Genomic DNA, 13,816 nt, shown 5'->3' with positions numbered 1-13,816 from the left:
GCTGCTTCTGTTTTTTCCTGATTGAAAAGTAGTTTTTTCACTTTGTCCAACAGGCACTCTGACTCGTTACAGAGGGACAAAACTCCTCCATTTAGTGTCTGCTTCTCCTGGGTCTGCACATTTTTTTGCTCTGTCATTCCCATTTGTGAAATGAGAAGTAATTATCACATTAAATTTATCTGAGTGACTGGGAAAGATCCATTAACTTTCGACATAGAAAGACACTTCATGTGGGGTTCATTTTCTTGATAGGAAATAAGTTGAGTTGCTGTCTGTAACTTWTTCTGATGCTTGTGTGCATTCCCTTAAAATTTCCAAGTTTTTAGCCCCTCTGTTATGCTCTTAGAATTTCTTTTTCTTCTTAGTCTTTATTTTAAAACATTTATACTTTTCTATCTACATGTACATTTCTTTTGCTCAAATGAACATTGGGAAGCCAAGTAAGATGTTTCATGYTACCTGGATACAGTTTCATTCCTAGGAAGCAATGTTTCTGCTGGAATATGGACAAGGATTCCTCTCTTGCTCATTGGCAACATCAGGACCGACATTTTTATGGTGAGAAAGCTGTGCCAAGTCTGAGATCTTAATTACAGAGATGGCTTAATTTCTACTTCATGTCCTGTTTAAGGAACTCTTGGCATATTCCAGAGAAAATTAAGACRTAATTAAAGGTGTTGTAAAAGGTGTGAATCTGTTATATGTTGTTTTCCCTCTCTCATTATAATTTTTATCTGCAGATCTGCTTTYATTTTTATTGAATAATAGGAAAGGGGTGATGATGCTGTTGCATCAAAAGCCTTTGCAGCATCTTGGATATGGCTGAGGACCAGGACCTGCCTATTGGTAATCTATATTTATGCATTAATAAATAGGCTTGTTACTCTGAGTACCACAGGGTGTTCTAAGGAGCATAATTGGTTTGCTATTAAATAGGCAAATATGTAATTCTTTTATATATCCTTGGATAGATGGCAAGACTAGAGAGACAGCTACCTTATGCAAAAACAGAAGACAGATAAATTCATTGAATGATTTAATTATCTACTCAAAACCTCAGAAGTCTGGGGTTGCTCCCAGCCTAACAGTTACAGCCTGTCAGCCTGGCCACTGAAAAAACTGTTTCTCTAGACTGTTTTTTTTTCAGAAAGATCTTATATAAATGATATATTTAACAATATATGACACAGCTCTGAATTTTTAAGGGTGTTAGATCCATCCTGGATTGGATAAATTGGTGTTTTTCCTAATGACATTAATATTTAGAAGCTGATACATATGTATATACACACAAAAATTAAAACATAGGAGGAGCGTGGAACAATAAAAAGGCTTTAGGACCTTCTGTCATTGCTTCTTCCTCAACTCTTCTCTGAATTAGTTTATCTTTAAAATATYTATCTTTAAATCAACCACTGGAGAAAGGTGTCCAGAAAGGTGACTGTGGCATATTTTACAAAGTTTTGTAAATTGAATTGAGACTGTGACCCCCAGAAACAATTGCAGTCTGGTGGTTTGGGTGTTTTTAGTTTTTTGGTTTTTTTTTTTTGCAAATTTGAGTGTAATTACGAAGAGGAAATCTGGAAAAGAATATCCATTACTAAATGCAATTAAAGGGGAGGGAAAAACAACAGCAACTTACTGCAATTCTTGTAAAGAGCTTTGCTAAACCTCTGGGGGTAGAAGCCTCTGATGCTTCTGGTTCCAGAATTGTTCTTAATTATCTTATTGCTCTATTCTCTGTTCTTCCAGTGAACTTCCCTTGGTTCTAAAAATCATTGCATTTTGCAGACAAATGAAGTGGAGAAGCAAACTCTGAGGGCTTTTCAGTCCAGCACCTTGGAGGARGAATATCTGGCACTGAATTCCAGTAGATCAGTGGGTGTTTACTGAGACTGGACTRTTTCTCAGAAGACAGGATTTTTGTCAATATTTGTAAGTTCTGCATGTGTGTTTGAGTAGCATGGTTATTAGTTATTTTTAACCTCTTTGTTACTTGTTTTAAGTTGTAATGTGGCAAGGCATTCTATTAAAAATATTTCCTTATTTATTGTATCAAACTTCKGGGTTTCAAAGAGTTCAAATATGTTGTGCATTTTTTCAACTAGATAATACTTAGTGTTTTCTTAAATAATCCTTCTACAGATTTGTGGAGGTTGTTTCCCTTGCAAATTCATACTCATGGGGAAATTCAGTTTTGTCTTCATTATCAAATATATTACCAACAGGGTTTAGAAAGAGCATATAATGTAGGTTTGAGCAGAGAGACAGGATTGAGCCTATTCTGCATATTCTAATACTATATTTATCCTGTGGAAAGTAAGAGGTTCTGTTTTCCATAGCCATCTCGCTGATAGTTTTTGGCTCAATCCACATGAGTTTAAATAAGACAAAAAAAATAAATTATACATGACTATATTCCCACTGTGCTTTTTTCTGGTTTTTATATATGTTTATTTCTTTTTCACCAAACTAATAATTCTACTGTAATTTTAGAATCCTATTCCAAATAGAAATATTTTTATTTCTTATTATAGGATAATTAAGTTAATAAGATTTACATTATTCTTTCAGAGTGATTCTAAGGACACAGAGAACTTGCAAGGTGAGCAAGTTAAATTGCAGTTTGTCTGTGCTGTGCTGGTTTGCTTTCAGTAGCCCTAAAAGTGCAAGCTTGCAAATGKGTTTTTTCTTTACATGTATATTGTACAAAATTATAGAAAATGCAAAAGACAAAATTTTCTTTCCTGTCTTACATTCACATAAAAATATAAGTGACCCTTGATGTAAATATGAACTGTGATGTAAATTGGTGCTATTCCTGTAGAACTGAAAATCCAGCTTTAATGTACAATGTAGGTTTGCTGAGAACYCACAGAATGTTTATCTCGTGGTGAGAAACAACCTTGAACATGTTTATGATGCTGTTTGCACACTGACTGCACAGAGAAGATTGCCTATCTAATGTGGTTTATTATTCAAGGCTTTTTAAAGCTTTAGTGTCATTCCTGTGCTCAAAGCTGTAGGATTTCCAAGCAATGTAGGATTTCAGAGYGTGTCTCTAAGCTGTGTCAGGTTTTATGTGGTTGAGAATCAGACAAGATCAGCCATGTGGTGTTACAGTCATATCTTATCTGTGGTAAGCTTTCCTTCTCTGTTTCCATCCTCGTGTCGGAGGTGACACTCATCTCTCAAGGATCACACACTCCAGTTTCCATCAGGCATTGCCATAGCTCTGGCAAAGAAGCCCTTAAGGGATCATTTTCCTGGGTGCAGGAAGCCCTCTGTGCTCAGCATCCCAGACAKAGAGCTACGACACAAGCAGGGCTTTATACACATGCCTGATAGAATCATGAGAATGGTTTGTGGCACACACCAGTCAGAAAGTAGAGAAGAAAAGCAGAGGTTGYTGGGGGTTGAGATTGTTCAGGCTTTACCAGTGACTGGAGGAGGATGAGGTACTGGTTTTAAGCAGAATTAATCAGCTCTGCAGTGAGATGGGCAGGAAGCTCTGGGATGCTCTGGTTTGCTTTCTCCATCCTGGAATGGGWAAGGGCAGTGGGAACAGGAACAAATGGAATAGAGGTAATGACCTACTAAACTGTTCCGATTGTGGGCACAGTGAATATGGGTCCATCTGCCTCATTTCTGGGATGAGAGAAACCAATCTGCTCCCTGCTGTTTCTGGAAAACATTCCTAGGCAAAAGGGRACTCATGGCCCTGTGAAGGGCTGACTTGAGGTATTTTGTCCTTTCTCACAGACTGCTGGCTCATCATGTCTTCCATTCTGGGGAAGATGAAGAAATTYGGCAGTTTTGACATGGAGGATTCTGAAGTGACAGACGAACACACGGATGGGGAGGACTCTGTCCAGGAAACCCCTGACAACYCCCAGGCCCCACTCAGCACCAAGGTGCAGCCACCCAAAAGCAACATCTTTGCAAGACGGGGCCGCTTTGTCATGGGGGACAGTGACCAGGACATGGCTCCCATGGACTCCTTTTACCAGATGGATCACCTGATGGCACCTTCTGTCATCAAATTCCACGTGAATCTAGAGAGGGGGAAATTTCACAAGTAAGTTTGCATTGTCAGATGTGGTTGTAATGAGTAGTTTAATGACTGCATGCCATGTTTCTTAGAGCAGCATTTGTTCCCTTCACTGTAGTCTGACCATTTTTTCAGTTTCACTATTTTCAATGCCAGATGAAGGAGTGTTGCAACTGAAAGTGACAATAACTGTTTTCTCTTGGCATCTCCCAAAATTCAGTCCATGGATATTATGCCCAAAATTGGCAGTAGGCCTTAATTCATTTGCTTGAGGCTGTTCAGTGAATGGACATGGCTCAGAGTGGGAATAAGGGATTGCCTGGCTCCAGGCCTGTAGTTACACTGCCAAACTTCAATGCCTCTTCTAAGTCTTGTTCTCAGCTTTTCAGCWACAGAACCATGATTTTATCAGGAGAGTTGCTTGCAGACTTTGTTGGTCTTGTAGTCTTTGCAGATCCATCTGTTCTAAATGGCAGTGTTTACTGTTTCACCCAAGCAAATGAAAACCAGTATTCTGGTMGTTTATCAAAAGCCTGCTTAGTATCTGACTTTAACTAACTGGCATTTCCCCTYTTTAGGTTCCTATCTACAGATTCCATAACAGGCTGCTCAGAAAAAGCTTTCAAATTTTATGACCGTAGAAGGATCTTTGATGCTGTAGCCCAAGGCAACACAAAGGACCTCAGTGACCTACTACTCTACCTTAATAGAACCTTCAAGCATCTCACAGATGAGGAATTCAAAGGTACCCTTTAATGTCACATACTTTGAGTGGCCCTCTTCTTTTTCCAGTAGGGTTACTGAGATGAAAACGAAAAAAGATAATTATGTTACATGTCTGCAGGAGGTCCTTTAATAGCCCTATTGATTGGGCAACACATTGATTGTAAGGTTACAGGAGTTGAAATTTTATGTGAAACACTAAATGAGGTTTCTTGTCTTTTGAAAAGAGCCTCATTAATTCCTGCTTGCCTGGATATGGATGGTAGGTTTGTAATCACTTCTATATAGCTGCAATTTTTTGTGTTATAGAGCCTGAAACTGGGAAAACCTGTTTACTGAAAGCCATGCTGAATCTACATGATGGGAAAAATGACACCATTCCCTTGCTGCTGGATATTGCAAGGAAAACTGGAACTCTGAAAGAGTTTGTTAATGCAGAATATACTGACAACTACTACAAGGGTAAGAGAAACAGCTGCTGCAGAGAATGCTGAGGGTAGTCAGGYTGAAATGGAGTCAGCAGGGCTCTCAAAGTCTTGTGCATGAGGCCTTAATGCACCCCAAAGTTCCAGTGTGTGATTAAACRTGTGTGCATTTGTTCTGGGGCTGTGTCCTGTTAGGTGCAATATTCTGCCATTGTTGATACACAGTGATTTCATGACTTGCATTTGCTGTTTGTGTGAGTTTTTTTCTTGTTCACTTCTAGAGCTTTTTAGCAGGCAGAGCTCTCAGTTCCACCATCTTACGTGGAGCTGAGGGAATTGCAGTGCTGAAAGCTCTCAGTCTGTACTAAATGCTGAAGATTTCTGTCTGATGTATGTCTCTGTAGGCCAGACTGCTCTTCACATTGCCATCGAGAGGAGGAATATGTACCTGGTGAAGCTCCTGGTCCAGAATGGAGCAGATGTTCATGCCAGAGCCTGTGGGGAGTTCTTCAGGAAAATCAAAGGGAAATCTGGCTTTTATTTTGGTAGGAGTGAGCACAGTATGGGCTTTATTGATTGAGTTGTCCTAGCAGCATCCCAAATGCAAGCTGTTAAATAATCCTGTTTATGTGGGACTGGAGGCTCACAAGTACCAGATGGGCTATTCCACCTTTGGGCCAAATATTTCCTCTCAAAAACTGAGCTTATAAAGAAACACAGCTGGTAGCTGATGGTGTTCAGTGTGGGCTCGGTGTCAGCTTCCTTTGTTCTCTGAGCACTATATCCTCTGTAACCTTCTGCTCCTGTTCTGGCAGGGTTTTTTAAAGAAGTTGTATTTCTGTGATGCAGTTAAACCAAAGAAAATGTATTCTAATAGCTGTCACAAGAATTGGTGCTGTTTCAGACAGAGAAATTCACCTTTTCTCMTGGTGGAGATGTAAACAATGTGATGTTTTTGTTTATGCACCTCTACTACTGTGCTTTCTGACCACTCCTTCTCATTGCTTGCCATAGGGGAGCTGCCTTTGTCCCTGGCTGCCTGCACCAACCAGCTCTGCATTGTGAAATTCCTCCTGGAGAATCCCTACCAGGCAGCTGACATCACTGCTGAGGACTCCATGGGCAACATGGTGCTGCACACACTGGTGGAGATTGCAGATAACACCAAGGATAACACCAAGTTTGTAACCAAGATGTATAATAACATATTGATCCTTGGTGCCAAAATTAATCCCATCGTCAAGCTGGAAGAACTCACCAACAAGAAGGGGCTGACTCCATTAACTCTGGCAGCCAAAACAGGGAAGATAGGGGTAGGTGAACAAAGGTCTTTGTCCCGTTACTGTATCACATTATAGAGAGAACAGGTAAAACATTTATACAGGGTRGATTTTAGGACTTTATTATTGGGGCCTGTTAATTTAGAGGAACTGATGCTGCCATTTAACTGCACAGTCCTTAAAAGCTTAAAAGTTTAAAAGTGGGTTATTCACACCCCACTGGTATGCAAGGCAGCCCCAGAGCAAACAGAAAGTGTTCTCTGATATTATCTGAGCCACTGGAGCTYTTTTGCTTTTGACTGGCTGATATAACTAATTTTCTGGCAGTCCCCATTCAAAGTGACTTGTGTTCAGAGAGGTTACATACCTCTGCTTTTCTCTTGCAGTTTTGGAACAGATAATGCCAAGTTGTAAAAGGTATTTATATTTCTCATCTCCCAGCACACAGTGAGGAAATTAACTGTTTTTATTTCAGACTGTGATCTCTGGAGTGCTCAAGTGTTTTGGCTTCAGCTCAGTTAAACTAGGGAGAAATTATCCTTCCTGTCTTGTGGAGAGGCTGAGGAATGAGAAGTCCATTAGCACTGAAATGTTGGTTGTATTGTTCTTTTGCAATTAGATTTTCGCTTACATCCTCAGACGAGAGATCAAAGACCCYGAGTGCAGACATTTGTCCAGGAAGTTCACTGAATGGGCCTATGGACCTGTCCACTCCTCTCTTTATGACCTGTCCTGYATAGACACCTGTGAGAAAAATTCAGTGCTTGAGATCCTTGCCTACAGCAGTGAGACACCGGTGAGTACTGCACCTCCTTGCCTGTGGGAGAGCTTCATATTCTCCCTCATTCCCATGGAACAGCAACCTCCTACCCTGAGTTTAAGGGAACTAGAGGAATCATTTGCTGAAGATTTATATCATATGGTGTTTTTCAAAGTCCAGYATATTTTGGTCCCAGTAAAATTCTCCTTCTTCTCCTGCTCAGAACCGTCACGAGATGCTGCTGGTGGAGCCCCTGAACAGGCTGCTGCAAGACAAGTGGGACCGGTTTGTCAAGCACTTATTTTACTTCAATTTYTTTGTCTACACCATGCACATCACCATCCTCACTGCAGCTGCTTACTACAGACCTGTGCAGAAGAATGAAAAGGTACGTTATTTGTGGCATGTGTCAGGGGAACCACCCATTGCGTGACATCCCAAATCTGCCTCCCATTTGAAAGTGTGCTCCTAACATCAGAATTTTCCTCTTTCCTGAAGGCAGGAGAGAGATTTTGACCCTGCTTCCTTCCCGGTCTTTCCTCCTTGCTGCAGCACATTCAGAAACTTCATCTRTTCCCCCAGAAATGGAGTTGCTTCCAGCTGCTGGCAAGGTCAGGTCTTTCCTAACTCCAGTTCTGATGAACATTTCTATTTTYCTGTCTTTTACAGCCTCCCTTCACCTTTGGTTACAGCACTGGGGAGTATTTTCGAGTAACTGGAGAGATCYTGAGTGTACTGGGAGGCCTCTATTTTTTTTTCAGAGGGGTAAGATGTTTGAAAATTTTCCTTTTGCCATTTGGGTAGACATAGGAGAGACTAAAACAAGCTTTTCCTGTTCATTAGCATTGGCTGCTAAGATAATCCATGTTTTAGTCAAGAGCTACAAATCTTTTTCCTTGACCTGGTGTTACTGGAAGAATCCTCCTTAGACCTTGCACCTGTGTTGTCTTTCAGCTGTTCTTGTGAGGTGTTTTATGGGTACCAGCTCCCTGGTACAGGGGTCAGTGCTTAGCTGATTAATTTGCAGGGAATCAATATTTCCTTGATGCAAACTTGGTCTTTGTTCCCTTTTCTTTTCAGATCCAATATTTCGTACAGAGACGCCCATCACTCAAGACACTGATAGTTGATGGCTACAGTGAGGTTCTTTTGTAAGCTCCATTATCTTTGATTTCATCTCAGCCTGAAACAGAGGAGTGTGTGGGATCTGTAGTTTAGGCTGAAGCCACCTGGAATAGGTGCTTGGCTATAATTCCCTGGGTCTTTATGACACAGTGGCCTGGGGATGTCATTGAGCAAATGGGTCTGGATCAGWGACCTGCTGTGGAGGTAAAGCCAATTAAATGTCTGAATGTTCAGTGTGTCATTCAGCAGTTAGGAACGGATCTCCAAGGTGGATTTATGCATTGGATATACAGAAATTCTCCCATTGCTAAGGGAGCTTTGTCTCTCAAGGGCCCTTTCTCTTCCCAACTGGAGAATCCCATGTTCTGCTGTCCACCCCATGGGCTCCTGTGTTCCCAGCACCTGTAGCCAGCCCATCCYTCTGCATTCACACCACACTTCTTTTCCAGCTTTGTCCACTCCCTGCTCCTGCTGAGCTCCGTGGTGCTGTACTTCTGTGGCCAGGAGCTCTATGTGGCTTCCATGGTGTTCTCCCTGGCCCTGGGCTGGACCAACATGCTCTACTACACCCGTGGCTTCCAGCAGATGGGAATTTACTCCGTCATGATCGCCAAGGTCAGTGCAGGGAGCGGGTGAGGGAACAGCAGAGTGCTCAGAGCAGGGCACTGCTGCCAACAGCCCCATTTCCAGATCCACCTCTCATATGACTCTGCTATTGTTTGTTGTTATTTTCTGAGTGAAGGGATAAAATTTAAGTGATGTAGAAAAACCTCCTGCTCCTCATCCATATGTTTTACAGCAGTCTTGATAGGATGATGATGATGATTATTATTGTTTTTATTACCCGCCGTGCTTCAAAATAACTACAGTTGGATAAGCATGGATGAAAGGAGGTTGAGAACAGTGGTGTAAAATGGTCCAGCTTTCTACCAGCTGGAAATTTCTCTAGGTATTGTTAAAATGTTGCCAAACAGAGCAATTAGCTAAGAGGCAGTAGCTGGCTAATAAACCTCTCTGTGATGTAGCCAGCCAGCCCAAGAGGGGAAGAAAGATGSAACTGTTTTTATGTGGTTTGTACTCACAAAGAGGGAACTGTTCCCATGTGTATGTGCTGCATTTGTCTGTAAATAGTTGCATGAATAACAGGAAAATGTTTTCTGTATTAAGGTTTATTATCTCAGCAGGATAAACAACAGTTTAATGTGTCAACAGCCAGTTCACAGCAAATGTCTACTTGAGCTAAAACATCTAACAATTTTTGTTGCAGTTTACATTCAAGTTTTTAAATATTTTCATCTGTTTCCRTGTTACAGATGATCCTTAGAGATTTGTGTCGCTTCATGTTTGTCTATCTTGTATTCCTTTTGGGATTTTCTACAGGTAATATTCTGCTTGGAATTACCTTTTGTTGCCTTAAAGAGTCTCAGAAAATTTTATTTTTCGAGGTGCTTAGACTTTTTGTTCCCAACTAAAATTGGCAACAAACCTAATTAAAAAAAAATTCAGAGTAACAATTATCTGTTGTGATTTCATACCGCTTTTCATCCCTGGGTTGCAAAGCTGAGTAGAAAACCAGTCATCCTGTTCTGTGTGGAGAAAAYTGAGACAGCACCTGCTAAGATGGTGTCAGTTATGGRGAATATTTTATGGGACAATTTCCCYGGGGTCAATGTACCATAGAGGGAATGTGTGTTACCTTGCWGCTCATTTTCATTGCTTGCAATGAAATTATGATCTCAAGCTGTGTTTTCATCCCCTGAATGTGATTCTTCTTTTGCCACAGCTGTGGTGACTTTAATTGAAGATGACAATGAGGGGCAGGACATAAATATCTCTGACYATGCCCGATGCTGCCACGTGAAACGAGGCCGCACCTCCTACAACAGCCTCTACTACACCTGCCTGGAGCTCTTCAAGTTCACCATTGGCATGGGAGACCTGGARTTCACAGAGAATTACAGGTTCAAGTCAGTGTTTGTCATCCTTCTGGTTCTCTATGTCATCCTCACCTACATCCTCCTGCTCAACATGCTCATTGCACTGATGGGGGAGACTGTCAACAAAATTGCACAGGAGAGCAAGAGCATCTGGAAACTCCAAGTAMGTTGGTTCTGTGGGGTTGTTGTCCATAAAAAAGGACGTGGGGAATCATAAAAAATTTTGGAGAGAATCTTTAGGAACTGCCATGTTTCTAAATAACATGTCACTGCTTTGTTCTGATCCGCGTGAGCAATTACTGAAAAACAAGTGTATTAGTTCCTTTTCCATGTGTATTTGATGTTTTGCMTAAGCAGATGTTCCCAGTGTTCCACAGATGTTCAGAATTTAAGGAAAGAAGTACTTTTGTAATAAGACAAAATTATTTGGGTTTTGTATGGTGGAAAATCCTGATCAGACTATGAACAGAGGGATTATGTAAGGGGAAAACCAATCTTTACCAGAATCTTTTTTTTTTAGTCATGGTTTTATTTACCGGGCAGCAATTCAGCATTTTCAGTGACATATTAACAGAGCCTGATGTTGCAGATACTGTTACAGTATCTCCTCTAAGATGYTGGCAATGATAAAAACTCAGGGTTTTTAAAACAGAGGCAGAATTCAGGATTTCTTTGACTTTGACCAGCAGCCTCTCAGTGCTCTGCTTTCTCTTACCTGGCAGAGAGCCATCACAATCCTGGATATTGAGAACAGCTACTTGAACTGTTTGAGACACTCATTCCGGTCTGGGAAGCAAGTCCTGGTGGGGATCACACCTGATGGCCAAGATGATTACAGATGGTGCTTTAGGTAACYTGTTTGTTTGTGTATCAAGCCAACAATCTTTTGTAGACAAACAGCTTTGAGATATCTGGTGATGGGAAGCAGAACTTTTCCCCTGGAGCACTCTGAATGGTCAGTTTAACCTGGTTTTTGGGTCAGATCTGAGGCTGGAGAAGTGGCAGTTTGTGATATGAGCTGACCCTGGAGTTGTCTGGTGATCCTTAGAATAGATATTGAGTTTGTTTTTTTCTCCCAGGGTTGATGAAGTGAACTGGTCCACGTGGAACACTAATCTGGGCATAATCAACGAAGACCCTGGGTACGGTGGGGACCTCAGACGAAACGCCAGCTTCTCTATTAAACCTGGCAGAGGTGAGACTTTCAGGGACCTAAAYCCTGGTGTGGGCTGCACTCTGGTGATAGCAGCAGCATGGATTAATTGTAAAATGCAAAGGATGAAACGGGCTCATTGCTCACAGTTTGACTCTCTGGAATAAATACTTTGGAGACTCCAAAYCCTACAGATTGGGAGTTCAGCATCCAGCACCAAAGCATTTAACTGTGCAGCCAGCTGAAATATGGAAAACTCGTGGAACAGGATGAGGAAAAAAACCACAAAGTCTTCCTTCCTGCTTCTTTCTTCTTCTTTCATCAGCTTCCTATCAAACCACTTGTCTGTGTTCCTCTGTTTCTATGGAGGGAAAAAAAAATAACCATTCCTTTCCTTTTTAGTTTCAGGGAGGCACTGGAAAACATTGGTTCCTCTTTTAAAAGATGGAGAGAAGAGGAGAGAAGAGACTCAAAAGCTGCCAGAAGAAGTCAAATTAAAACCTGTTTTGGAACCTTATTTTGAGCCAGAAAATTCTGAGGTGTTGAAAGAGTCAATTCCAAAGTCAGTGTAATTCTGGTTGCCTCTCCTGGTCCTCACAAGCAGGACAATAGAGCACTTCATTTACAGGAACAGGGACTTTTGGAAAAAGGTCAGAGGATTTAGGGAATTACCATGTGCAAGGATTCACTGAGTATGCTGAATAAACTACTTGTTGTTTAAGCTCRTGTCTTCATGGTTATTTTTAAAATAACCTTCTGTCTGCTTTTAGGGTCTCTTGTATTATTTTTTTTTTTTTGTGAGCGTGCACAGGCCTTGATTTTGTGGCTTTGCTGCCTCAAAAACCCACCAACCAAATTAAAAAAGCACTTGTAAAAGAGCAGTTCCAGAGGGGTGTTCCTGTGGGGAAAGTTTCTTGGAAAGCAGATAAATAAATGAGGACGTGGAAAGAATACAAAATCATGAATGATCTAAAGATGTTATTCTTTTCTCRTAACACAAGGGCAAATATTCTCTGTGAAATTTTAAAGGTTGAATAGTCAAAATCAATGAAATGTTTCTGTTACACTCAGAGTAAACTCCAAAAATGCACAGTTATTTTACTGAAGCTAAAAGCTTAACAAGATCCCAAATTTGACATTTATTTAGATAACAGATGAACTTTGCACACAGTAAGAGATAGTGGTTATATACAATATATGTTTYCAAAGGTCAGATGTACAATAATGTACAACAATAATAATCTTAAAATTAGAAGGTTTTTGTTCTTGACTTTGACAACAACAGAGAAAAAAGTCTGGTGCTGAAAACCCATCTGGCTGGATTTACAAAGAGAATCAGGAAAAATACCTGAGAGAGAAAATAGGCAGATTTCTGAAAATACAGATGGGAGCTTAGGAAAGAGATGAAAGAATAGGAGGAACTTTGTCATCTTGAAAAGTGACTGGGCATGGAGGAACTAAGGATGAGAAAGTTTGTCTTACAGACAGCTGGCTCCATATTTCAGTGCTGGACCTGTGCAGCTGTGCTGGGCAAGAAAATGTAAATGGTTTTACCTTCTTTCCTTGTATCCCTAAAACCTCCCAGTTAACAGCCTTCAACACCCCCCTCAGAGTGCACACATAAATAACCCTGAGTGAAGAAGGTGTTTAACCAGGGCTGTCAGCTCTTCCTGGGGTTGCAGCTGAGCTACAGATAATTTTCAACAATAAATCTCATCATTTTTCTGCAATTAATAAAATACTGGAGCATTCACTGCTTTTAAAGAGAAGCAGTCAATGTGTTTGCATAGAGACTRCCCTGTGAGATGAAACCACTTCTTTTACTGGGGTCAGGATTTCTCACTGTGGTCCTTTCTCATGGAATGTATTTTGGAATATATTTCAAGGAAATCTTCAAACATCCAGMTGCTTTGTTTGAAATAGTAGCACCATCTAGAGGACTGATAATTCTTGTTTCTTTGGTTAACATCACTCAGRACAAATGGAATTTTATTTTCACTGAGTTTGTAGGGTAAAACCAGAGAAACTTGCCAAAGGATTTGAAAGAATTGCTTGAAAAAGTCACAATTTGAAGTGGAAATAATCAGAATTTAATGCTTGGAGGGGGAGCAGGATTATGATATAGCTGGAAAATATTCACAGAATTTCTGTTTTCCTTGAGAGGAATCCRTTTTTCATAATTATCAGCTTGAGTAGAGACCTAATCCATGGCTTAAAGTCCACCCTGATTTACATCAAATGCCTGTGCATAAAGGTTGATCAGAAATGCTGAAATTCAGGCTGAAAACACACATCAGAATAACACCGTGGTTAAGAATGTAAATGCCCTATATTTGTGGGTTAGGGTGGTGCTGGTGGGGTT

At 40.7% G+C, this 13,816-nt stretch overlaps 1 protein-coding gene across 2 annotated transcripts; it reads left to right on the top strand.

The window, feature by feature from the left end:
* Nucleotides 1-55: 55 nt before the first annotated feature.
* Nucleotides 56-12,171, top strand: TRPV1 (transient receptor potential cation channel subfamily V member 1). 2 transcript variants are annotated; one of them, XM_057371947.1, is made up of 18 exons: nucleotides 56-846; nucleotides 1,792-1,935; nucleotides 2,575-2,605; nucleotides 3,763-4,078; nucleotides 4,630-4,796; nucleotides 5,084-5,236; nucleotides 5,604-5,744; nucleotides 6,214-6,512; nucleotides 7,099-7,275; nucleotides 7,463-7,627; nucleotides 7,909-8,004; nucleotides 8,320-8,390; nucleotides 8,814-8,979; nucleotides 9,678-9,744; nucleotides 10,148-10,464; nucleotides 11,024-11,151; nucleotides 11,381-11,496; nucleotides 11,857-12,171. In XM_057371947.1, the coding sequence occupies exons 4-18, from the start codon at nucleotides 3,777-3,779 to the stop codon at nucleotides 12,024-12,026; spliced, it is 2,535 nt and encodes an 844-aa protein (XP_057227930.1). In that variant the 5' UTR covers nucleotides 56-846; nucleotides 1,792-1,935; nucleotides 2,575-2,605; nucleotides 3,763-3,776; the 3' UTR covers nucleotides 12,027-12,171. The 2 variants fall into 2 exon arrangements, with proteins under 2 accessions (XP_057227930.1, XP_057227931.1); XM_057371948.1 differs by lacking the exon at nucleotides 2,575-2,605.
* Nucleotides 12,172-13,816: the final 1,645 nt, after the last annotated feature.

The sequence above is a fragment of the Malurus melanocephalus genome, unplaced genomic scaffold (genome assembly GCF_030028575.1).
Source record: "Malurus melanocephalus ecotype Western Australia unplaced genomic scaffold, MMel_1.1 scaffold_162, whole genome shotgun sequence".
Taxonomy (NCBI): domain Eukaryota; kingdom Metazoa; phylum Chordata; class Aves; order Passeriformes; family Maluridae; genus Malurus; species Malurus melanocephalus.
This window is presented reverse-complemented; position numbering and strand designations above follow the sequence as displayed.